Source organism: Geotrypetes seraphini, chromosome 2 (assembly GCF_902459505.1).
Source record: "Geotrypetes seraphini chromosome 2, aGeoSer1.1, whole genome shotgun sequence".
Lineage (NCBI taxonomy): Eukaryota > Metazoa > Chordata > Amphibia > Gymnophiona > Dermophiidae > Geotrypetes > Geotrypetes seraphini.
This window is the reverse complement of record NC_047085.1, coordinates 314,269,913-314,297,203: the sequence shown is the minus strand read 5'-3', so window position 1 is coordinate 314,297,203 and position 27,291 is coordinate 314,269,913. Positions and strand designations below refer to the sequence as shown.

Genomic DNA, 27,291 nt, shown 5'->3' with positions numbered 1-27,291 from the left:
AAAGTAACAGGAGAATTCTGAAAATCCTAACCTGGATGTCCCACTTCCTAATTCAATGTTCTGAGCAAAATTGGGCTTTAAGGGCTTTCAATTGGGGGAAAAATTAAAGATCATTTTCAATGTCAGAAAGGCAGTATTCAAGGATAATAATGTATGTGCGCTGCAAAATAGGTGTACCTATAGAAAGTATACCTGCAAAAAATACATATTCTTATGCAATAACCTGAGAAGAGCCCTACAGGTTTCTGTTTTCTGACTGCAATTCACTAATCCTGGCATAGTGTCTTCACTAATTTTTATGTAGGAGCCACTTTGAATCCAAATGAGCGGACAGCTGCATAATATCTTCCTACATGAGGCCACAACACTGCTTACCAGCAAGTGACAATGAAATCTATCCCTTCGAGCCCACTTTTAAACTTTTCATTGAAGGTATCCTCAAGGAGGTAGGCATTTCCATGCATCTTCCATGCATCTTCCATCTCTCTGTTCTTCCTCAGCTTCTCTCCCCCCTCTGTCTGCACCTCCCATAGTCCAGCATCTGCCTCCTGTCTTTCTCCTTTGGTCCAGGCCTTTCTCTCTCTAGTCTTTCTTCTGCTTACAACCCCCCCCTTTCTCTGCTTCTCTCTCTCCTTCTTTCCTTCCTCCTTCCTATGTCCCCCATACTGCCTTCCAGCCTTTGTCCCACCCCTTCCCCCGAAGACAGCCAGCCAGCCTGCCTGCCTCCCTCCCTGCCTCCCTGCCGCACCAAAGCCAACCTGCCTGTCTGCCTCCCTCCCTCTAGCGTCAAAGCCTGGCCTACCAGTGATTCTTCTGCTTAAACCCCCTTGGTCTGCCACCGCCTGCCGCCCGCTGCTGCCACAACTGCAGATGCCGCAACTACAGGTGCCATCCCACAAGCTTTCCCCTGACGTCAATTTTGACGTCAGAGAGAAGGTCTGGGCCAGCCAATTGCTACCTGGCTGGCCTGGAACGTCCTCTCTGACGTCAGAATTGACGTTGGGGAGAAGGCTTATGAGCTGACACCTGGACCTGCCTTTCCTGCAGTTGCGGCGGCAGCGGCCAGGGAAGCAGATAGAGAGCCCAGGCTCTGCAATCGCCTGTCCCATTGTCTCCACACACAGCTTTGGGACACTCTCTCTGAAAACGGGACATTTCGGCATCCCAAAGCTGTGTGTGGGGACAATGGGACAGGGGATCTAAAAATGGGACAGTCCTGTTCAAAACGGGACATATGGTCACATTAAGCATGCAGCCCTTCTCTGATCTAAATCCTGCTTTATGTCACAAGCTTGGGAAGAGAGGCAGACAGTAGTGAAGAAAAACAAAACCAACAATGATTTGGTCCTTCCCAAAGGTATTCAGGGGCCACCACTAGTCCCTGGGCCTTGCATTGAAGACTACTGGTCTAGCAAAAGGAGACTGTACCAGTATTGCTGTTTCAGGTGATATCAAACCTTCACACTTCAAATTCACAAACAGGATGCACTGATTTTGCAGAAAGGTTTAAATTAGGAGTCCCAATCCTGACTCCCAGCCAGTTAGATTTCCATGCAAATTTCACTTATGCATATTCATTGTAGGTATCCTCAAAGGATTCCCCAGGACAGGTTTGAGAACCCCTGCATTAAATGCATTTGAAAAATAGGCAAAAAGCTGGAAGATGAGTTTAATGTCGATATGTGTAGACCAGTGTATCGCAAACTGTGTGCCGCGGCACAGTACTGTGCCTTTTGAGATTTTAAGTGTGCCGCGGCTCACTGGGCAGGAAGAGAGGCTCCGGCGCCTGTATCAGCTGACTTCTCCTACCGTCGTATCGGTCTGCTGGGAGTCCTGCCTTCCTCGTCTCTGCACCCCCAGACCAGCAGTGGCAGCTCTGTGTTTTTTAAACTTCGGCACACAGCTGCCGCTAGTAGTAGTTTACCCCTGGTTTCTTCAGGCAGCCTCGGGGCCTGTGCTAGGCCGGCCTGCTTTGATGATGCGATGTGGGCCGGCCTAGCAAAAGCCCCAAGGCTGCCTGATAAAACTGGGGGTAAACTACTGCTAGCGGCAGCTGTGTGCCGAAGTTAAAAGCACACAGTGAGCTGCCGCTAGGCTAGACAGGAGAGGTATTGCTGGACAGGGAGGGAGAAGAGAAGGGAGAAGGGGTAATGCTGGATGGGGGGAGGAGGGAAGGGGTACTGCTGGACAGGGGGGAAGTAAAAAAAAAAAAAGGGAGAAGAGGTGCTGCTGGACCTGGCAGAAAAGGAGGGAAAGGAAAGGTGTTACACACTGGAGTTAATGGTGAGGGTGCATGGGGAAAGAGCATGTTGGGTTGGGGGGTGGGAAGGAGGTGATGCCACTCGAAGGAACAGGCAAGGACAGAGAGAGAAAGCATGCAGGAGGCAGAAAGTGTTGGACTCATGGAGAGGGCGAGATGAATGGGCAGAACAGAAAGGAGGGAAGGAGAAATGTTACACTCTGGGGAAGGGGGAGAGGGCAGAGAGCGAAAAGTTGGACTCATGGAGGGAGAAAGATAGAGATGTTGGTTGGGGCAGGGAAGGAGGACCAGAGGAGAAAGAAAGAAAAAATGTTGGACTGGTGGAAAGGAGGGAGAAATGTTGGACTGGGAGGGATGCCAGAAAGGAGGAAGGGAGATGGACTGCAGGGGGCAGAAAGGAGAAAGGGAAAGAGAAATGTTACATTGGGGGGAGAGTAGGAGAGAGATGTCAGACCATGGAAATAGGGAGGGAAGGAGAGAGAGATAGGAAGGGAAGGTAAGACATGGAAAAGTAGATTTTGAGAAGAAAGCAGAAAAATTGAAATATTGAATGTTAAATTAATGCGAAAGATGGATGCAAGGCAGAAAGTGGACAGATAGTCCTGGAAACATAGTTAAAAGCATAGGAAAAATAAAGTCACCAGACAACAAAAGGTAGGGAAAATGATTTTATTTTCAATATAGTGATTGAAATGTGTCAGTTTTGAGAATTTATGTCTGCTGTGTACTGTATATTGTGTGTATATGAAAAATGAATGGAAAAAAATTGCATTAAAATGAGTAAAAAGAGTGGGATCTGGGGAAGAGCTTGGGTGGGTCTAGGGTGGAGTTTGGGAGGTCTGTGGTTGGGGGTACTCAGTTGATATTTGTTAACTTCCCTGCTGGCACACCCTACTGGCATTTCAGAGCCTGTCTAGAAGGCCTCTGCACATGCATGGATGTCAGTGTGATGATGCCACAAATGTGCATGATGTCATCATGGCGACATCCACGCACTTCTGGGTGCCTCGAGCCGTGGCCACTACATTTAGTGTGCCCCAGCTCGAGAAAGTTTGAGAGACACTGGTGTAGACAATGAAACATGGGACCTGTACAAGCTGCAGCTGGTCAGAAGTCAGGTTTCAGACTTAGTGGTCCTGGTTGAGAAGTCCTTGGACCATAGCTGGCCTCAAGCTAGTTGTGACACTGCAGTTCCTGTGGCTCTGTATGCTGGCAAAGCCTCTTCCTGATTGGCTACTTCTTTCCATGACTCCTTCTGAAGTTCGGGTCCAATCAGATGCAAGATGGTTCATGACAAAGGAGGAGGCTGCCCCTCCCCCCCCAAAAAAAGGCAAGACATATGATGTCACTGTGAAAGCCTTACCAAGGAGGAGGAGTCAAGGAAAGAAGAAGCCAATGAGAAAGAGGCTCTGCCAGCTTGTAGAGCCACAGGAGCTGCATTACCATAGCCAGCCCGAGGCCAGCTCTGAAGCCCATCCAAGGACCTCTTACCCCAAATTCCTGACTAATAACCATTCTGAACATCTACTACTGCTGGGCCTTAACTCAGCGTTTGATAAAAAAAATTAAATAAGAAGGTCTAAAATAATTATGCATTGAACTTATTAAGAATACTTTTTACTTTGTAATTAAAAAGCATTTTTAGAGGGTGTACTTTATTACTTTTACTTGAGTATTTTTTTTTTCAATAAGACTTTTTACTCTTTCTTTACTACTTTTGAAGCCTATAGTTCTATTTTTATCTTAAGTACTTTTAAAAAGTAATGACTCCATTCCTGTTCCTGACACTATAAAACATTAATGTCATAATATATGTAACATGAATGTATATCTACAGATAATTAGTTATTGATAAATTGTTTTCACATTTTTTTGTCATCTAGCATATACAAGAAGGTATGCAGACATTGTTTTCCTTGTTGACACCTCTACAAATATGGGAGCTTCTGCCTTCCAGCAAGTAAAGAATTTCCTCTCCAAAATTATTCAACAGCTGGACATAGGAATTGACAAGTACAGAATTGGACTGGCTAAGTACAGTGCCACTTTGACGACTGAATTTTTGCTGGACACCTATCACACTAAGGAACAGGTGTTGAACCACATCAGGAAGCACTTTAAATCTGAAGGAGGCAGCTTGATGACTGGAAATGCCTTGAAGCAGCTGCACCTCACGTTTTTTTCAGCCGATGCTAGGGGAAGCCGTCTCACACAAGGCACACCTCAGTTTGCAGTGGTCATAACATCTGGGAAATCAGAGGATTCTGTGAAGCGGGTTGCCCGAGAACTGAAAACCACAGGTGTTACAGCCATTGCTGTTGGAGTACAGAAGTCAGATAAGAATGAGCTGGACATCATTGCCACTCCACCTTTTGCTTTCCAGCTCATGGGCCCACAAAGTATCAATCAGCGATCCAAAGAAATACTTGAAGTTTTTCAGGCCCCAATTCAGCAACAGTTTGCCATTCCAGCAAAACCACCAGCAGGTACAGTACATTTTGTGGTATCAAACTACTTGTAGGCTTATAATAACAGAAAGTCCATGATTTTTCCATGCACTGTCATAGAAACACAGAAACATGATGACAGATAAAGGCCAAATGGCCCATCCAGTCTGCCCATCTGAAGTAACCATTATCTCTTCCTCTCTATAAGAGATCTCATGTGCCTATTATATGCTTTCTTGAATTCAGACACAGTCTCTGTCTCCACCACCTCTTCCGGGGGACTGGTCCATGGATCTACCACTCTTTCTGTAAAAAAGTATTTCCTTAGATTACTCCTGAGCCTATCACCTCTTCACTTCATCCTATGCCCTCTCATTCTAGAGGTTCCTTTCAAATGAAAGAGACTTGATTCGTACACATTTACGCCACAAAAGTATTTAAACATCTCTATCATATCTTCCCCCTCCCACCTTTCCTCCAAAGTATACATATTGAGATCTTTAAGTCTGTCCCCATACGCCTTATGATGAAAACCATGCACCATTTTAGTAGCCTTCCTCTAACATAGTAACATAGTAGATCAGAATCGGTCCCAGCACAGATCCTTGAGGCACTCCACTACTCACCTGACCCTCCTCTGAGCAAATTCCATTTACCACTACCCTCTGGCGTCTGTCCGTCAACCAGTTTCTAATCCAGGTCACCACTTTGGGCCCTAACTTCAGCCCATGGAGTTTGTTTAAGAGCCTCCTATGAGGAACCGTGTCAAAGGCTTTGCTAAAATCTAAGTAAATTACATCTAGCACACATCCTTAATCCAATTCTCTGGCACAGGGGCTTCTTTGTGACAATTCGTAATAATCAAATCCACAGCTACAATGGCAATCCTAACCTTTCCTTCCCTAGCACATACTCCTGGCAGCCATTATATAAATATACACAAAAGAAAATTGAAAGGAGGAAATGTTGAAGTGTGCATATATACCTACCAACACTTATGTGTAAGTATAAAGGTCAGAAATGGCACATGATTGTCAACCATTTTGCAAACCCACATGTATAAATGCTGCCACAATCTTTAATTTTTATCAATTTGGAGTGGGAAGTCAACAGTGAATTAAGGAGGATAATTCCCTTAATTCATCCTGTAAAGGGCTGGCTGTAAAAGTACTTTTGAAATCATATACGCACCAGGGAGCAACTGTAAATCTCCATCTGGAACTATTGGGCCCTACACATGCAATTCTTTCATGAAACAGTAAATGCATATGTAGATTTTGGACCCACCCAGGCCACAACCAGACCACATTGCAACACGCCCCGTGCAATTGCTCTATTTTATAATTATCTGCAAGTAAATTGGGCCCTTTCTAAATTTGCCATTTACATGTGAATCTTGTTTCCATGTGGAAACTGTGAATAAGGCTTCTAAAATAATCCCCATTACGAGTTAGAAGAACTTGCTGCTTTAATGTATTCAAGCATCGTTGATACATATACAGTAAAAAAAAAAAAAAGAGAGAAGGGAGTTTTACAGTTCCTAAACAAAAAACAGCATTCAATACAAAAGCAAAAGTTGAGTCTCTTTCATTTGAAAGGAAGCTCTGGAATGAGAGGGCGTTGGATGAAGTTAAAAAGTGATAGACTCCGGAGTAATCTAAGGAAATACTTTTTTAGAGAAAGGGTGGTAGATGCATGGAACAGTCTCCCGGAAGAGGTGGTGGAGACAGAGACTGTGTCTGAATTCAAGAGGGCCTGGGATAGGCACGTGGGATCTCTCGGAGAGAGAAAGAGATAATAGTTACTGTGGATGGGCAGAATGGATGGGCTATTTGGCCTTTATCTGCCATCATGTTTCTATCCTCTGCCCAAAGTTGTCTTTTTTCTGGTTTTAAAAGTCAACAGTTAGGACAATAATAGTATCTCTGCAGCCACTATAGCTGATAGCTTCAGTGCTGTGTGCTGTGCTAACACTTTCTTTTCAAGAGCAAATGCCAGTTCTTCATCCAATAATATCGCTGGATTCACTAGTAATTCATTTTTTCTTCTTTTTTCTGTTAGATATAACACATAATGCTATTACTATAAGGGAGTACAGACCTCCACCTGAATCATAAAGCTCCTGGTGGTGGTGTTCTTCATTATTCCCAGTATAGCATTATTAATCTACACTTTTAACTTTTGTTATCAATTCATACTTCTGTTTTATAATCAATAAGTTAATAACGTGGAGGGGCATAATCAAAAAAAGCATCTAAGTCCCCTTTTGGCCTAAGTCCTTAAACGTTCAACGCAGAAGCAGGGAAAGTGTCCATAACCAAACCAAACGTCCTTGTTTTGATTATGGCCTTCCTCTGCCTAAACGTCCAATCACCACTACGTCTAAAAGTACACCCACACCACGTCTACACTTTTCAGCCATAATGAAACAAAAAAACGCCTAAGCTACAAACGTCCAACAGAAGGGCTTTTAGGCGAAGGAGGAGCCAGTCCTTCGCCTAAAAGCTGGATTCTGTAACCGGTGTCTGTCAAAAACAACACCTGTTACAGAATCCCCCCCCCCCCCCAACCATCCAGGCAGGAGGGTGCTCAAGTCCTCCTGCCATGTCAAACCGCGACCCCCCCCCCCTCTCGACAACATTGGGGCAAGAGGGAGCTCAAGCCCTCTTGCCCCGGCCAACCGCGGCACCCCTGACGATATCGGGGCAAGAGGGAGCCCAAGCCCTCCTGGCCCCGGTGACCAGCCCCCCCCCCTCGCAACTCATTCGGGCCAGGAGGAAACCCAAGCCCTCCTGGCCCTGGTGACCCCCCCCCCCCCGCTGCTAAATGAATGGGCCAGTTGAGTTTTCAGGATAGCCCTAATGAATATGCATGAGAGAGATTTGCATATGATGGAAGTGATAGGCATGCAAATTTGCTTCATGCATATTCATTAGGGCTAGCCTGAAAACCCAATTGGCCTGGTGTTCCTCCAGGACAGAGTTGGGAACCACTGCTCTAGAGCAGTGGTTCCCAACCCTGTCCTGGGGGACCACCAGCCAGTCGGGTTTTCGGGATAGCCCTAATGAATATGAATGAGAGAGATTTGCATATAATGGAGGTGTCAGGTATGCAAATCTGCTCCATGCATATTCATTAGGGCTATCCTGAAAACTCAACTGGCCTGGTGGTCCCTTCAGGACAGGGTTGGGAACCACTGCTCTAGGGCAATACTTCCCAAACCTGTCCTGGGGGAGCCTCAGACAATCGGGTTTTCAGGATATCAACATGGAAAAAATGCCTGTAATGGAGGCACTGCATGCAAATTTATCTCATGAATATTCATTGATTTACCAACCTACAAACACAACCGGACAATAATTACTCTTATAGCTTCAGTTAAATCAATACCTCGACTAAAAAGAAGCTATGATCTACAAACATTCAAATCTTTAATCATTTATTTATCAAAGCATTTATGCATGTCAAACATTTATAAATATTCAACAATTTTCATCACTATCCCCCTCCTTTACATACGCGTAGCGCGGGTTTTAGCGCCAGCAGTGGAATTCCTATGAGCATCGGAGCAGTTACCGCCGCTGCCGGCGCTAAAACCCACGCGACGCTTTAGTAAAGGAGGGGTACTCGTATTAGATAACATATTAAGCTAACACAATGAAACAAGGAAAGCCCTCCCCCCCTTGTTTAAAAATTCTCCATAAATGTCCAAAGCTGCCAATAAAAGTGTTTAAATATCTTCCCAAATTCTTGTATCCGATGTTCCAATTCAATTTTCACTTTGCTACAAGATCCATCTTCCAACATTAGAACATAGTCAACAGACCTGATAAATGACTAGTTTCACAAAACCAGGATTGTACAGTAAATATCCTGAAAACCTGACTGGCTTGGTTCTCCTCTAGGGAGATATACAGTGAGTGATAAGCTGACATTACTGACTGCTCCTTAATCGCGTAACTCGCTTGCAGCTTTGTTGTCCAGGCAAGACACAGGCGTAATAAATGAAATGAAATGCTGACAGCAAATGGACAATCCCAAAGAGAGAATGTTTCTGAAGAACTGCTTGGTGTGTTAAAATAATTGGCCAGCAAGGCATTTTCATCTATCTATAGAAGGGATATACGTTTGGCTAAGGCTCTCCCCTTTATTATTGGTATGCATCAAACAGGATTTGTTGTTCAGAGACATTCCTCTAATAATACCAGACTGGCTTTCCATATGTTAAATTTAACAAAAGCCATGAATGATCCGGCCTTTTCTGTATCCTTGGATGCAGAAAAGGCCTTTGATCGGGTAGAATGGACCTTCATGTATTAAGCAATGGAATGGTTTGGTATAGGTTCAGGATTTATACAAATGATCCAAACATTGTATAGCTCCCTTACTGCTAGAATGTTTATTAATAATAATTTTTCAGAAAGTATTAGTTTGCAGAGGGGGGTTAGACAAGGTTGTCCGTTGTCTCCTTTACTTTTTGATATTGTATTAGAACCCTTGTTATTAGCTATTCAGCAAGTGAAGGAGATACAGGGTATTCCTTATTCAGATCGGGAATATAAAGATTCTGCTTATGCAGATGATATATTGCTTCATTTGAGAAATCCAGAAACAACCATTCCAAGCTTACTAGAATTAATAGAAAAATTTGGAAAATTTTCAGGGACAACATATATTGGAGTAAATCAGAAGTTCTTCCACACAATGTCCATTGTACATAAGGATTATTTGAAACATTCCCCTTTCTAAGGAAAGAGGATGGAATAAAATATTTAGGCATTTGGATAAAAAACACGTTGGAAGAAACGATGAAAGTAAATGAAAAATTTTTATTACAGAAAGTAGCAGAAATGTGTGAGCAATGGAATCCTTTACATCTTTCTTGGTGGGGGAGAGTTCAAACTATCAAAATGATGATTTTGTCTGTGGTTTGTTATCAAATGAGTATGTTACCAGTTTTTTTTCAGGGGTCCTTTTATGAAAAGTTAAATTTTGTTCTTACAAAATTTATTTGGCTGGGCAAAAAGGCTAGAATTGCTTTAGTATCTCTACAAAAACCAATTACAGAGGATGGGGTAAATTTTCCAAACTTTTATAGGTATCATCAAGCCTATATTATGCGCCAGGGTATGTATTGGATCCTTCTAGAGCCTGTTGATAATATACTGGATTGGTTATAGTTGGAATGGCACCTCATGTTTCCTCTGCGATTATGCCAGGTACATAGTATCAAAATGCTTAGATTATATAAGGAAAATAGATTATTTATAGACACATGGAAAACAATAAGATGTGTGAGTAATTTATCACCTATTCCAATTCACAATTCAACAAATCAAACTATATGGCTGAACTCCAAGATTCAAATTGATGGATTTAAGGTCATCTGGAAGCATTGGATGATTGCAGGAATATGTGTATTAGAAGATGTTATTTCTAACGGTAAACTGCTTGAGTTTTCACAGTTGCAACATAAATATGGCCTTAATAAATCACAAAATTTTAGATGGATGCAACTGAAGCAGGCCATTCAGGCGGGGTTCCCTGAATGGAAAAATCTTAATAATCAATATAGCTTAGAGTTCTTATGCTTTCAGGTGGATTTTCTGGGACACCAGGCCACTCAGTGGTACAAATTAATATCTGGATTTGTGAATAAAAAACCAAAGACTGGTCTAAGAGACATTTGGAGGATGAGATGCACAATGTCTGCATCTATGAGACAAACATGTTTTTTTTCTGTTGCATAGAGCATTAAAAAAATTAGATTGCTCTAAGTCTGATAGATGTTGGCATTGTCATCTTGAAGCAGGGACTCTAGATCAGTGTTCTTCAACCTTTTTTACACCTATGCACCGGCGGAAAAAAAAATTATTTTGTGGACCGGCAAACTACTAGGACTGAAATTTAAAAACTCCGTTTCCACCCCGTCTCCGTGAGCTCGGTCCTCGCAAACCATCTGATCCTATCCGCACAAGCCTCAGTTACGATTTTATATTAAATGTATTTTATTAAAGTATAAAAAGAAACAATATTCTGTACAATTGTCATTTTATAAATACAAATAATACAGAGCAAGGATCAACAAAACCCCTGTCTCCCCTCCCCTTCACATACAGTAGTACCTTGGATTACGAGCATAATCCGTTCCAGGAGCATGCTCGTAATCCAAAATGCTCGTTTATCAAAGCGAGTTTCCCCATAGGAAATAATGGAAACTCGCTTTGATGCATTCCCCCCCCCCCGAGAACCGGCGTTGCTCCCTTCGAAGGCCCCCCCCCGTGATCAAGCACCCCCCCTGCGATCTGGCACCCTCCCTGCCTTGAACCAGCACCCCCCCACCACAATCCAACCCCCCCAACACGATTGGGCACCCCCCCCGCCACGATCCGATCCCCCCCGACACGATTGGGAACCCCCCGACACGATCCGACATCCCCCCCTGACACAATTGGGCACCCCCCCGTCGCTTCTTACCCTCATCTGGGCACTCTTGAAAATCGACTTCCTCCTCTGCTGGGCCTTGAGCATGCTCAGATGCTCAAGGCCCAGCAGAGGAGAAGGCCGATTTTCAAGAGTACCCAGATGAGGGTAAGAAGCGGCGGGGGGGTGCACAATTGTGTCGGGGGGGATGTCGGATCGTGTCGGGGGGGATGCCCAATCGTGTCGGGGGGGGTCGGATCGTGGCGGGGGGTGCCGGTTCGAGGCAGGGGGGGTGCCGGATCGCAGGGGGGGTGCCGGATTGCGGGGGGGGGGGGGGGTGCTCGTAAATCAAGCCATGCTCGGTTTCCGAGGCACCGATTTTGCAAATGTTTTGCTTGTCTTGCAAAACACTCGCAAACCGGTGCACTCGTAAACCGAGGTACCACTTATATCCCCTCTACTATCAAGAAAACTGAATAAGCCAAATTATTACAGAATGCTACACAGAAATATCATGCTAACAGAATACCGCAGTCACACATAGCAGGAATAGGGTTAGGGGAGTGCAACTAGGGCAACTGCCCCCCTGGTTAGAGAGAGCCCTAAGCCACTGCCTGGACTTTGCAGTCCCCAGTTATGTCTAACACCAGTTCTAGCAGGATATATATTTCAAATCTGATATATTCTAATAACAAAATAGAAATAAAATTATTTGTTTCTACCTTTTGTTGTCTCTGGTTTCTGCTTTCATCTTCTTTTCACTCTCTTCCTTCCAGCATCTGCCATCTCTGTCTCTTCAATCCAGCATCTGCCCCTTCCATCTACTGTCTGACCTCGCCCCCTTCCATATGGTATTTGTCTTCTTTCTATGCCCCTCTCCCCTTTCCATCCTGCCTATGCCCCTCTCTCCTTTTTACACGATTCACTCCAGCTTCACTGCTCTCTTCATTTTTATCTCTCCTACACCAGATCTAGCATCTTTGTCCCTTTCAATTTCTCTGCTGACCCCCCTTCCCATCTCATTCCTGTCTCTCCCCTTCCCCTCCTATCTCCCTGCCAGCTGTTTCCTTCCTTTTCTCTTCTCCCTTCCCTCCTCCCCCTGTCCAGCAGTAACTCTCTTCTCTTCCCTTCCCTTTCCCTCCTCCCCTCCCAGCAGCATCTCTCCTTCTCCCTCCCTCCAGGTCCAGTAGCAGCTGTCCCTTTTTCCCCTTGCCCAGCAGCTTCCCAGACTCCTTTCCCTCCTCCCCTACCAGCAGCATCTCTCCTTATCCCTCTCCAGATCCAGTAGCAGCTGTCCCTTTTTCCCCTTGCCTAGCAGCATTTCTCCTTATCCCTCTCCAGGTAAAGTAACAGCTGTCCTTTTTTCCCCTTGCCCAGCAGCTTCCCAGACTCCTTTCCCTCCTCCCCTCCCAGCAGCATCTCTCCTTATCCCTCTCCAGGTAAAGTAACAGCTGTCCTTTTTTCCCCTTGCCCAGCAGCTTCCCAGACTCCTTTCCCTCCTCCCCTCCCAGCAGCATCTCTCCTTATCCCTCTCCAGGTCCAGTAGCAGCTGTCCCTTTTTTTTCCACCATGCCCAGCAGCTTCCCAGCCTCTAACAGTGGCTTTCTCCCCTCCCAGCAACTCTCCTTATTTGTCAGCGCAGCGATTCAGGAAGGCAGACTCGGGTCCTTTGTTGGGTCACACCGCCTCTGAGGAAAGCGGAAGTTGCATCATCAGAGGTGGCCGCGACTCAGCAAAAGCCCCAAGGCTTCCTTCCTGAATCGCTGCGCTTGTAAGTAAGGAGAGCTGCTGAGAGGGGAGAAAGCACACTGTCTGAGGCTCCCCATTATCTCTCCGGCCCTGCGTGAACTACAGCTCATCGATCTTGCCGGTCCTGCGCGGACCGGCAGGAAATTGAAGATGTTGATCTCGCCGGTCCTACGTGGACCGGCAGGAATTTTCTGCAGACCGGCGGTTGAAGAACTGTGCTCTAGATCATTTATTGTTCTATTGTCCATTTATTATGGATTTTTGGAAATCAATTTGGGGCCAAATTAATAGTTTATTAGAAAATCATGTGGCATTATCGTATGATACAGTATTATTTGGTATGTCTATGAGGGTTAAGAGCCAAATATCTTCAAAAAATAATAAACCCTTACTTATTTTAACAGGAGTCGGCATACAACAAATAACTTGTAACTGGAAAAATTGGAATAGATTAAATTACAGTTTTTGGTGGAATTCAATGTGTCATATTTATAAAATGGAAAGAACATTAGCTATTCAGAAAGGAAATTTTAATAAATTTCAAGATGTGTGGGGGCCATTAATAAATTATTGTAAGGAATAGGTATTATTTTCCCTGATATGTGCAAATGAAAGAATGGGGTGGGGGGAGGGGGGACTTTATTATATGGTGTATGCGTTATGAGGTATTGAAGGGAGGGAACGGGATAATTCTATGTAATTTAAAGAATTGTAGAGTTTCAAGTGATGTATTTAAGTCAAAATGGTATTACTTTTTGATGCACTTGATGTAAGTTATAAAAATGAATAAATAATTTTTTTTTAAAAAGAAGGGATGGCCAACTTCGACCCTCATCCATTCCGGCTTTCAGGATTTCCACAATGAATATGCATGAGATCTATTTGCATACCATGGAGTTAGTGCATATAAATAGATCTCATGCATATTCAATGGAGAATTCTTGAAAATCCAACTGGGTTGCAGCCCTTGGTCTACAGAATGAGTTGTTTTCCTCTTTTTGCACTAAGAATTGTCATTTATTGATAATAATTTATACAATTATATTATTCTGCAACATTATTATGGTGCATACTGAAACAACTAACTTCCTTTTTCTTTTCTTTATCTTCAGTGTGTTCCAGTGCTTCTGTAGCTGACATAGTATTTCTCATTGATGAATCCAGTAGCATTGGTGTGAATAACTTTCAGTTGACAAGAATCTTCTTGCACAAAGTTATCAGTGCCCTGGACATCGGCAAGAGAAAAGTGAGAGTTGGTTTGGTGCTTTATAGTGACGAGTCTAGACTGGAATTTGCTCTAAATGCCTTCTATGAAAAATATGAAATCCTGGACTACATCACCAAACTTCCCTACAGGGGTGGGAGAGCAAACACCGGCGCTGCCATTAATTTCCTGAGACAGAAGGTGTTCACAAGGAAACGAGGTAGCAGAGCACGAAACGGAGTACAGCAGATCGCAGTAGTCCTGACCAATGGGCAGTCTATGGATGACTTCGCCCTTCCGGCTGCTAAGCTCAGACGGGCTGGCGTTGAAGTCTTTGCTGTGGGATTCCAGAATGCCACGAAGAATGAACTGAAAATGATTGCCTCGCACCCATCAAGAAAGCATGTCTCCAACGTGGAGTCTTTCCTGCAACTCTCTAATCTGGAACTGAAAATAAAGAAGCGGCTTTGCCATGAAATTTTGGCAAATGCTTTTGTTGAACCGATTATGCTACGTACACTCGAACTAGGTAAGAGCCACGTCCTGAAAGGCCATGTCTTTGCAAGTTACAGGAAACTGAAGCTATTGCAGTCAGCAGGGCTGGCTAAACCATTGGCCCAGGTGAGGCCCTAGCTCAGGTTGCCGGAGTAGGGTTACCAGCTGTCTTTTTAGAGGACTGTCCAGGTGCCCAGAGGGTTTCCAAAACCTGGTAGTTTGTCTGGGTTTTAGAAATCCCCAAGCTTGGGGCTGTGTCTGGAGGCCCTCTGCGCATGCACGGATGTCGATGTAATGATATCAAATGAACGCGTGCATGCAAGTGACATCATCACATTGACATATGCACATGCACAGAGGCCCTCCAGGCACTGCCCCGAGCTCAGGGAAGGAAACTGGAGGTTCATATGGGGGTGGGGCTGGGGAATAGAACAGGGCGGAGCCAGGTGTCTGTTTTTTTTAAAAATGAAATCTGGCAACCCTATTCCAGAGAAACAGTGTGCCAAAATACCTGGGCCCTGAGCTTACCGCCAGTGCTTCACCTGGTTCAAAGCTTTCTCCCCCTTCTCTCTCAGTCCAAAACATTTCTCCCTTTCTTTCTCCAGCCCCTAGTCCAGCATTACTTCCCTCCTCCTTCCCCCCTGGCCTTTTAAACATTACCTTTCTTGCCAGTAGCAACAGCATGCACAGCAGGCTACTTTCAGCTAGCCCCGGCTCTTCCCTCTGCTGCATCCCACATGCAATTTCCTGTTAGAAGGATACAACAGAGGGAAAATCCAGGGCTGGCTGAAAGCAACGGCAAGCAAGATAAAATTTAGAGGGCCATGGGGAAAGGAGGAGGGAGGGAGAGAGGAGAGGGAGCAATGCTAGACTAGGGGTTTGAGAGAGAAGGGGAGAAAACAATTCGGGGGGGAAGAGAGGCTGCTTGGGGGGGGGGGACACTGCCGGGGGGGAGGAATGCTGCCATCAAAGTTGGCTCAATGTGTCATAAATCTTTGAGCCAGCCCTGACAATCAGTTTGAACTTGCAGTGATAGCATTAACTAGCATATACAACCATTTTTACAGGCAAACTTATGCAGAAGCTTTCAGATGTGCACTTTTATCAAGGTACATATATGTATATGTATCCTTTATATCATAGGCCTCATATTCAATGCGATTTAAGGGAGAAGGAGTGACTCCTGCCCCTTAAATCATGCTCAGTCAGCCACCTGCTGATTAACCAGGCAGTGGCGCTGAATATTAGCACTAACCAGTCATCTTAAGTCCAGGCACAAGAGGAACATTCCGGGTGCAGAGTAGGGGAGGAGTTATGTAGGTGCCAGCAATATTCAGTGCTAGTGCTTATTTAGCTAACTGGGCATATAGGACCACATAAACAGCAGTCCTAACTTTGGCCAATTAGCTATGCATGTGCTGGCACCGCATATTAGCCAACACCTACATAACTTAATGTTGCAGCCTGAAATCCTCTGATCTCCCCTCCCACCCAATCCCCCCCCCAACAAAGACATCAAAGAGCATTGCCATCCCCTTCTTAGTTCTTTGAAGGAGCATCTGATCCCATCCCTCGATCCCCCATCCCTGCACAGAAGAGCATCTAACCCCCCCCAAATTCTGAAGCCCTCTCCCTCCTTCTCATCCCACTAATTCTGATCCCCTCCCTCCCTCCCACTCCCTGGAACAGCAAGGATCCTACACCATCTGTAGGCTCCCCCTCCCTGGGTCTATTTTCAAATCTCTAGTGACCTAGCAGAGAAAGGACAGGAGTTATGTCCATTTTTCTTCTACCCATCACCACTCCCACTTCAAAATGGCTGCCACTTCCCTAGTGATAGCCTTGCAGTATTACTGAAGTACCCACAAAGCTACTTGTAGGTGGGTCCATACTTCAAGTGTTGGATCCCAGGTCATTGAATACAATGATGGTGCTGTCATATGTCTTGGCATCTCCATCTACATAATGCATGTATGGTGGTTGGGTGAATAGCCTTGTCCCTGCAGTAAAGTATCTGCTGCGTTGCCTCCCTTCCCACCCCTCCCAGTCAGCAGCCTCCTCTTACAATCATGACATTCACTCCCTCACGATCACTGGAGGCCCAAAACCCCGCAACAAACCTGCGACCTTCACGGCTCCCGGGGTAGGCCTACCAGTCTCTTTGAAGTTTCCTGCAGGCAGGGCTGCTCCGAAGTCCCTCCTTCTGATGTAGCTTCGAAGAGGCTGGTAGACCCTCCATGGGAGCCGTGAAGGGGCTGACACAGGCAGGGCCGGCATTAGGGAAGAGAAGATAGGGAATCTGCCCTGGGCCCCACAGCTCCAAGGGGCCCCGCAGTCCGGGCATCTCTTCCTTCCTTTCCCCTCACCTTCACAGGTGCTTTTCAGTTTTCTCTTTCTGAGGTGTCCAGAAGCAGCAACCGTTCTCACAAGTCCCACGCGACTGACGAAGCTTCTTCTCTGAGGTGAGCCGCCCAGGTGGAAACAGGAAGGTGCGTCAAAGGAGAAGTTTCGGGTCAGTCACACAGGACGTGAGAATGGTTGCCGCTTCTGGACACCTCAGAAAGAGAAAACTCTGAAAAGTGCCTGTGAAGATGAGAGGAAGGGAGGAGATGGCCCGACGAGGGGAAGAGGTTAGAAACATAGAAAATGACAGCGGAAAAGGGCCATAGCCCATCAAGTCTGCCCACTCTAAGGACCCACCCTTTGATTATACTGACCCACCCCCCTGCCTTTACACCCTTAGAGAGGATGAGTGGTGCTGAAGGAACGTGGAGAGAGGAGGGGGAGGAGAAAGAGGAACAGATGCTGAAGGGAAGTGAGGAGGGGAGAGAGAGGGGAGCAGACACTGAAGGGAAGTGGGGGGAGAGGGAGGAGCAAACACCGGATGGAAGTGGGGAGGGGAGTGAGAGGGGAACAAATGCTGAAGAGAAGTGGGGAGGAGGGAGAAGGGAGCAAATGCTGAACGTGGAGAGAGAGGGAGAAGACATTAGAAGGAAATAGGGAGGAGAGAACGGGGTGCAGACACTGGATGGGAGGGGAGATATAGAGAAGGAACAGATACTTAAAGGGAGAGTATAGAGAGGGGAGAAGACTTTGGAAGGAAGTGGAGAGGAGAAAGAGAGCACATACTGGATGGAAGGAGGGGATAAAGAAAAGAGGGCACATGCAGGATTGGGGGATGAGGATAGAGTTAGCGAGATACTGGAAGGGGTGAGGGAAATTGAGGACTGGGAAGTAAGAAAGAAGACAAGAGATAGAAAACAAATTGAGAAGGAAAAGCAGAAAAGAAAAGGTAGGGAAAGGGAGAGGAGAGAGAGCTACCAGAGCATTGGGGGTGGGGGAGGAGACAGATACCAGGAGGAAGGACGAGAAAGATGCTAAAAATCACCTGGGGGAGGGAGGGAGAGATGGAAGGGAAAATGCCAGACTATGGGGGGGAGGGGGAGGGAGAGATGGACGGGAGAGGCAGACAGTTTGTTGTACAGACATAGAGCAGATGCCATATGGAAGAAGAGAGAAGGCAGACGGCGGATGGAAGGAAGAGAATGATGAGAAGATGAGGAAAGCAGAAACCAGATAAAGTAATATTGTAGCTGTTTTGGTAAATGTTTATAAATAAAGCCCTGCCAGTTGAAGATCTCTTCCTCTAGTTTGGAAGCCAGAGCTCTGATTTATAAAATGACAATTGTACAGAATATTGTTTCTTTTTATATTTTAATAAAATAAGTTCAGTATAAAACTATTCAAGGCGGTTGGGATCAGATGGTTTGCGGGGACGGGGACCGAGCTTGTGGGGATGAGGTGGAGACGGGGACCGAGTTCACGGGGACAGGGACCAAATTTTTCCCCCATGTCATTCTCTAGTTTAGAGGTCATAGTCAAACAGACCTATTCTTTTAAACAAGAGACTACCTCCTAAAGCAACAAGCTCATAAAAAAACAACGCTAAAAATCTATATATAGAATTATGGTTTCAAGTCAAGTTTAAAGTTTTATTTAAAATTTGATATTCCGCTTATCAAACGTACAAAATGATGATTCTCTTGTTAAAAATAAGTTTCTGGTAAGTATAAAATCTTTTACATACTCAGAAAATACTAATCCAAGATCTCATTAATGTGGCAGTAGTGTGGCTTTGTAAAGGAGGGAGATTGTAAATAGACTCCTGTAATTTTTATTATAATAAATTATGCTTGTTCTTTTTCCCCCAAGGTTGTGTAAACACAGAAGAAGCAGATATTTATTTTCTGATTGATGGATCTGGCAGCATATACCCAGAAGATTTCCTGGACATGAAAGCATTTATGGATGAAATGATTAAGGTGTTCCAAATTGGTGCCAACAAGGTTCGTTTTGGGGTGGTCCAGTACTCGAACAGACCTCAGATTGAGTTCACTATTGGAGAATACAACACTGAAAAAAATGTACGGCTAGCAATTAAAAGAATTGATCAATTGGGAGGTGGTACCAATACCGGAGAGGCTCTAAGATCCATGAAAATTCTTTTTGCTAAAGCTGCCAGTGACCGCACCAGTACAGTTCCCCAGTCCCTGGTGGTGATTACGGATGGCGAATCTCAAGACCAAGTGGCTGAACCAGCGGCAGAACTGCGAGAAGAAGGCATCACTATATATGCCATTGGTATCAAAAATGCGGTTGAAAAGGAGTTAAAAGAGATAGCAGGCTCTGAGGACAAAATGTTTTTTGTGGATAACTTTGATTCCCTGAAGCTGATTAAAAATGAATTAGTGCGGGATATTTGCTCACCAGAAGGTAGGAGCTTTTTGCTATACTAATTATAGCAGTGCCTATAAAATATTTCAGATGTTCATTTCTCAAATATTGCTTTGGGGCTCATTTTCAAAGCACTCACACACACAAAATACCATAGTAATGTATGGAACTTTGTATGAAAATATTTCTCCCAAAACAACACAGTAAAGTGAAAAACAATAAACAACTCTTTTCACAAAGAAGTGCATAAGGTCTAAGTTTCACTATTATTCAATACATCACATTGTTATGTTTACATATACACGAGCCAATCAAACATGAAAGGAGGAAAAAGCCTCTGACTAGAGCTGGCTTGCGCTACATGGTCTGAGGCTTTTTCCTCCTTTCATGTTTGATTGGCTAGTGTATATGTAAACATAACGATGTGATGTATTGAATAATAGTGAAACTTAGACCTTATGCACTTCTTTGTGAAAAGAGTTGTTTATTGTTGAAAATATGTATCCACATGTGCTACAGTGAACTGTTCTATAATTATGATGCTGGGTCTAAGATAGGTTCCACTGGGTATAGATGAAGGGGGGGGGGAGAGTTGTTTTGTTCAATTTTAGAGGGTTCCTATCCTAGTGCTTAATCTTCTGAAGCTTATCATGGATATTAGAGGGGTTTCATTATGCTGAGGGGCTCATAATCGAAAGAGATAAACGTCCAAAAAAACGGCCTAAGTCGACACTTGGATGAACATTTCCCAAATATGTCCAAGTGCCGATAATAAAAACGGGTTTTGGACGTATTTCTAAACGACCTAGGCCTTCATAGTGCCGTTGAATGACCAAAGCTAAACGGGGCGTTTCGGGAGGAGTGTCGAGGGCGGGAGTTGGGCGGGACGTGGGCCGGCTTAGACGTAGTCGTACAGCATGTATAACCGATACAGGCTGGGATCGACGGAACTTGGACGTTGTGACTTAGACCATGTAAAACATGATCTAAGTCACAAAAACCCACCTAAAGTCACCAGATATGCACTGCAAACACATAATATAGACCCCCACACACTACCCCAATGATCACCGACCCCCCCCATAAAAATATTAATCACACCTTTAAAATTCAGCCTCCAGACCATCATCACCTGGCTGCCTGGCATAGGAAAGTCTAATCATGCAGCACAAGAGGCGGCTTAAGTCGTCTTGGGGGTGAGTTAGGGACCCATAGAGAGGAGGACCCATGCCCATAAGCCCCTGTAATCACTGCATTGATACTTAAACATGTGCACTCCCCTATACACCCCCAAAACCCTTTTGTACTGGCAGATAAGTAACACTTCCCCCCCCCCCTTTTTGGCCTCTCCCACCCATCCCCACCCTCTTTACACCAAATCCTTAAACCCTCCACTGGAGTTCCTTTCTCATCCTAAATACTGTAAACCGTGCCGAGCTCTGTATCTACGGAGATGGTGCGTTATATAAACCTAAGGTTTAGTTTAGTTTAGTTTATAAGGGCTATTAGGGTGGTAGATAAGTGGGTCTAGGGGATTCTGGAGGTGGTTTGGGGGGGCTCACCATGACCTATAAGGGAGCTGTAGTGAGGAGAAGACATGGCACTCTTTTTGTGAAGTTCACAGCAGTGCCCTGTAAGGTACCCCACTATTTAGGTGGCATGTCTGGGTGTTCAGTCCATCATTTTGCAGATCCCTCCCATGTCCAACAAGGCTTGTTCTAGGCGTTTTTGACTTGGATGAAAAGTTGGATGGAAATGAGGTATAAAGATGGACACTTTAGCGACTTGGACAATCAGATCAGCAGGATGTATAATTAGACGATTTTTGAAACAAAAAAAATTTTGGACAAATTTTTTGAAAATGTGTCTTAGGCTGTTTTTTACTTTGGACAACTTATGAGTTGGATGCAAACAGACTTAGACATCCCTTTCGATTATGCCCCTCTATATGTTCTGCCTTTGTGTATACCTATTGGGTGTTGGTTTATTATTATTTTTTTTTATAAATCTTTATTGATTTTTAAGACCAACAAAAGTGCAATAACTGTATATTTACATTAATCAGCAAGTTAAACACTTATAATCATAATCAATAACACTGCATAAAGAATAAATTCCCCCTTTCCTTCCATTACACTTCATCAAGGATTAAGACAAAGCAAAGAAATAACCCCCCCCCCTTCACCCTTCCCTGGATGTGTGTGGAAATAAACAAAAATTAAAGACAACTATAATGAAGAAATAAAAGACGTCAACGGGCCCCAAACCAGTTTAAATAAATTGCTATGCCCCAACATGTCAGCATTCATTTTCTCATACCTATAGTTTGAACATAAATTTGCCCACCAAAAAGGAAAATTGAGGCGATCATAATTTTTCCAATTACGAGTTACCATTTGTATGGCTATCCCGGTCATAATTAGGAAAAGCCGGCCTTTATAGTGGTTCATGGGGGGCTTAATATGCAATAATGTTCCACATATGACTACCTCATATGTCAATGGAAATGATGACTCCAGTATTATATTAATCTGCCCCATATTGACTTCCAAAAGTTGAATATCAAAGGACAATAGAACAACAGAGGCGCTGCATTATGTACATTTCCCTGCAGTTTTGTTTTGGTTTTGAGAGTTGGGGCCCTGCATAATCCATCTCCACATGGGATGAGGCTTGGGGAGTCCTTAAGGATGTTGGTTCTCACTTTTTGAAGGGAAGTTCACATGAGCCAGAGGAACTTTCCCCTGGGGATGAAGAAGATAAGTTCCTGGTAGTTAGACTCTTCAGGAAAGAGGAGCTTCCATTTCTCATTGAACAAATGTTGGAGGCACTCCATATTCTGGGAGTATTCCAGCCAGAGGTTATCAATGGAGACCCAATCCTAAATGACATTTTACCACCTCAGGTAGAGGTCCCCAGTAAGGGAATGTAGACCAGATCCCTACAAGTGCAAGTGGGCAGACGTTTCTACCACTTTCCTATTCCACAATGCCTTAGCTCGGATTAGCCTTGTAGAGTGAGAAGCCCCTGATTTAGTGCTCAAGGTAACCAAAGTGATTGGCAGGCTATATTTGTTGCCCTGGAAGGACATAGACAAACTCCTGGCATTTCCTAGAATTTCAGCTTACTCTGTGGCTGCAGCGATGGTGGCTGACACTGGTTGGTCTGAAGATGCAGTGTCTAAGATGCATCTCAGCAAGCTTCCTTTTAAGGGTGATTTTCTGTGTTTTTAAGGATATCAGGAAATCTCTCGGGATCATAGTGGCTGCTAGAGGACATGTTAAGCCCATCTGTTGTAAGTCTACTAGGTCTAGATCTGTGGTTAAAGTCTGGGGCTGTTTGAAGGGAAGCAACAGCAGTGGAGGTAAAATTTCAAAGAAGTCAGCCATTTGAGGGCAATGAGGGGCAGGGATGATGGTCATTTCCCTTTCATCACCGCCTTAGATAGAGGTCCCTAATGAAGGGATGCGAGCCCTCTCCCCAGATATAGAGATGGGTGGACAATTCTGCCTCTTCTTGAGCCTAGATGACCTTGGATCAGGGAATCTTGGAAGTCATTGACTCTGGCTACACTCTGGAATAGGAAAAGGCCACTACTCCATTTACTTCGGGGTTACTATAAAAGGAGGATCTTTCAGCCCATTCTTGACCTCAAGGGATTAGGACTTGTATCCTGCTTTTTTGTTCAACGCGGTTTACATACAAGCACTTCAAGCAGTTTCTCTATCTGTCCCAGCGGACTCACTCTCACACACACAGCAGGGCTACAGCATGACTACAAAGGCACACAGGGCCTGCAGGGAACCCACCCAGGTAAGGGGAGAGGGGTGCCAGAGAGAGGCCAATCAGAACTGAGGTTAGCTCTAGGTGGCTGAGGAAAGGAAGCACCTTGAATGACCTTATCAGGCAGAGGTCAGAGATGGCCAGGACACACAGCAAGAGACAAAGAATTCAAGTTTAGCTGAGAGAGAGAGGAGAGGTCTTGCAGAATAAAGACCAATAGAAACATTTTATACAGGCAAGCAGGGGGAACTGAAACATCTCTCAGACTACATTTACCAAAATACTATCTCACATGTTCTGGCAGGAAATAACTATAACAGTAAGGTCCTATAACAATACTGAATTATATAATAATAATAATAATAATAACTTTATTTTTATATACCGCCAGCTATCTTGCGACTTCTAGGCGGTTTACAATAAAAGAAACTGTGAATACAATGAAGGAAATGTAAATACAATAAAGAGAAACTTTACGTACAATGAATTAAGGAGTATAGCAGTGTACATCTCAATACAATAAAGGGAAACTTTACGTACAATGAATTAAAGAGTATAGCAGTATACATCTCGTACAGTGGATTAAAGAGTATAGCAGTATACATCTGATAATATTAATAATGTTAGCAACAGTTTGTGTGTTGCAAGGCCAGGAAGTGCCAAGCTGTTTGCACAGAAGTAGAAATGTTCCGTAAACTGAATAGAGTGTTCATAGTTAGTGGTTAGGGGTTGGGGTTAACAGTTTGCAAGATCAGGTATGTGATGATGTTACGAGGGGGGTTGATGTTCCGGTTCGTTGCCTAGGTATTTCAAGAATAGATAAGTTTTTAGGTGTTTCCTGAATTCTTCATAGTTGTTTGTTTGTGCAATTAGTTTTTCTAGGTCTTTACCCCATATGGCTGCTTGATATGATAGCAGTTGTTGATGGTGTCTCTTATATTTGCACCCTCTAGCCGGTGGGGAGACAAATTTCATGTGTGTTTTTCTTTCGTGTCTGTTGGTTGGGAATGAGAAGAGATCTGTAATGTATTTTGGGGCTAGACCATTTAATACTTTGAAGCAGAGACATCCTAGCTTGAACTTTGTGCGCGCCTCCATCGGCAGCCAGTGTACATATCTTACAGCCCTGTTACAACCAGGCCAAGACTGCAGGAGGCATAACACACTCTATTGGCTATCTTTATGTCAAACACAAAAAGGCAAATTTTTTCTTCTAACCCTTCAGCAATGTCTCTCACAAATATATTAAACAGAATCAGCCCTAGTACCTCTCATCTGCTGGTATGGGAACATAACCCACCGGTCTATACTGGCTAGTAGGACTGAAAGAAAGGAAATGAGCAGATAAGAATAATTTCATCTTCTAAAATGTTGACAGAAGAGATTTCCAAACTTGTTTCTAGGGTTTATTTGTGCACATGTTTTAAGTGTTTAGCAAATGCTGTATAAATGCATCCTAATCTCCTCCTCTTTGGTCTTGTTCTTGTCTTTCAGCCTGCAAAAACATGAAAGCAGACATCATGTTTCTGGTTGACAGCTCCGGAAGCATCCACCCTGACGATTTTGAGAAGATGAAGCAGTTTATGGATTTGCTCATAAAGAAAACTGACATTGGAGCCAACAGTGTTCAAATTGGTGTGATCCAGTTTAGCTCACAGCCACAAGAAGAGTTCCCACTGAACAGATACCACAGAAAAGCCGACATACATAATGCAATTGACAATATAAGGCAGATGCAGGAGGGAACCCTGACTGGGGAAGCCCTACGTTTCGCCTCTTCTTACTTTGACCCAGCAAAGGGAGGGAGACCCAATACCCAGCAGTACCTCATTGTTATTACAGACGGAGAGGCACAAGATGAAGTGGCTCAGCCTGCCCAAGCCCTTCGGAACAAAGGCATCACCACATTTGCCATCGGAATACTTCAGGCAAACTATACTCAACTTGTGGAGATTGCAGGCTTGAAGGAAAAAGTGTTTTTTGAGGAAACCTTTGATTCCCTTTCATTTTTGGACAATGAGCTTTTGTTTGAAATCTGTAACCCAACAGATCGTAAGTTATATTTTCAATTACATGCAGAAAGCCTTCTTTGCAGGGTATTTTTTTTTAAAAAAAATTTCATAATTTAAAGGTTTTCTTTCCTGTAGGCACCAACTTTTTGTTCAGTTGCAAATATCATGCTCTTGTTGGGGTAGAGCGTCTAAAAGAGTTAATTTTGTACATACAACAACAGAAATGAACCTCATCTTTTGTCAGGGTGTGGTAGAAATGATTTCAGTCTCTCATTCCTTGTGAGGGGTTCAGTGTCTCTTGAATTCATGGAATGTCATTTATGAAATACATTTCTGTTAAGGCTATAAGGGGAGCACCATAAAGAGATGGAAACAAAACATGAAAGAAACAAATGACTGATTCTGTCACATACATCTGTCTGTCACGGAACAAATCTGTTGTATCATTTTTTATTTTTTTTTTTAAATATGGCTCTGTGCTGTCTTATAGATCTTACAGGAACTCTATGCAAGACCTCCATAATATCCCCTAAAACATCAAAAGTACTAAGACTTGGGGCTCCTTTTACTAAGCTGCGATAGCGGTTGTAGCACACGCTAAATTGCCCCGTAAGCTAGACCTTCACGCCAGCATTGAGCTGGTGTTAGTTCTAGCCGCGTAGCGCGGGTTTAGTGCGCGCTAAAATGCGTGTGCTAAAAACACTAATGCAGCTTAGTAAAAGGAACCTTTCTTTAGTGATAAAGGGTTGGGTGGGGGAGGGGTAGTTATCAAACTGCATTAGAGCTCTAAGTCATGTTATCTGCCCCTTAGGGCATTTTAAAGGGCATTAATCTGTGTTAAATTACTGTAAGACAGCAATAACCAGATCACCACAGGGTACATAATAATGAGATGCACAACATGCAAATTAGGCTTCCTTTTCTGAAGTACAAAGGGAAAACTGTAAGGCTGTTTATAGCTATTTTGCATACTGTATTCGATTCTTTACCCCTCTCTCCTCCCCCCCCCCCTTTTACAAAACCGCGATGTCGGCCAAGGCGGTAAAAACCGCACCACAGTTTTGTAAAAGTGGGGGATTAGTTTGTAATTTTTCAGTTTGAATTTTGTGTTTCTTATCTTTTCGTTACCTTTTATTTTTTTAGGGCTGCAGTTTGATTAAAATTGTAATTCTGATTAATCGCACGATTAAAGCTATGTGTGTGTATATATATACATTTTTGTCCCATGCAACTCATTGTGACTCTAGAGCAGTGGTTCCCAAACCTGTCCTGGAGGACCCCCAGGCCGGTCGGGTTTTCAGGATAGTCCTAATGAATATGCATGAGAGAGATGTGCATATAATGGAGGTGCCAGGCATGCAAATCTGCTCCATGCATATTCATTAGGGCTAACCTGAAAACCCGACCGGCCTGGGGGTCCTCCAGGACAGGTTTGGGAACCACTGCTCTAGAGTCTAGACAAATCACTTAACCCTTCACTGCCTCGAGTCACAAGGAGCTAGAGTGGGGGAAAATAACATACCATTAATTGTGTGATTAATTGCAATTTCAAATTTTAATCAAAATGCAGACCTAATGCAAATGCATATAAAGCAGCTCATTACTATGTAAATTTTATAATGCAACTTGTAATGAGCACAAGTCACATTATGAGGAAAAATATATTTTATCATCCCAGAGGCACCAGACCTCAAATCCATGGCTGCTGCTCCCAACCACATCTTAAAGGGGTGCTTCCCCCACCCCAACCCTCCAGTCACATCCTCACTGCATACCTCAAGGGGCCTACTGACATGTAACTAGTGGTCTAGTGGGTCCCATGGTGGGAGCAATCCCCGGTCGCTTCTGCTCGTGCCAGTGTCATTTGCCAATATGGTATCCCTATACAGAAACATGACTCCTAGCAGTGAATCTAATCTAATCTAATCTTCCATTTGTGAGTCGCACAAACCTATACAAGCTCAAGGCGGCAGATCAGAAAGGAAGAGTAAGGAAGGGGGTGAGGAAATGTAAGAGGAGGGGCCTAGGTGGAGGGGGGAGATAGACAGAATCTGAATCAGTTAGTTGTCAAAGAGGTGAGTCTTCAGGTTTTTCCTGAAAGAGGTGTAGTTTGTCTCCTTCCTGATTGCTTCTGGGAGGTCATTCCAAGTTTTTTACTCTCAGATAAGTTAGCATAGAGTGGAA

General features: G+C 44.1%; 1 protein-coding gene across 5 annotated transcripts in view; it reads left to right on the top strand.

Moving 5' to 3' along the window:
- COL6A6 (collagen type VI alpha 6 chain) overlaps window positions 1–27,291 on the top strand; it is a 274,284-nt gene that overhangs the window by 97,567 nt on the left and 149,426 nt on the right. For all 5 annotated transcript variants that reach the window (XM_033930035.1, XM_033930033.1, XM_033930034.1 and 2 more), the window contains 4 exons: window positions 4,144–4,746; window positions 13,992–14,612; window positions 18,791–19,351; window positions 24,590–25,147. In XM_033930035.1, the coding sequence (XP_033785926.1) occupies window positions 4,144–4,746; window positions 13,992–14,612; window positions 18,791–19,351; window positions 24,590–25,147 (2,343 nt within the window). The remainder of the gene's footprint in view (window positions 1–4,143; window positions 4,747–13,991; window positions 14,613–18,790; window positions 19,352–24,589; window positions 25,148–27,291) is intronic.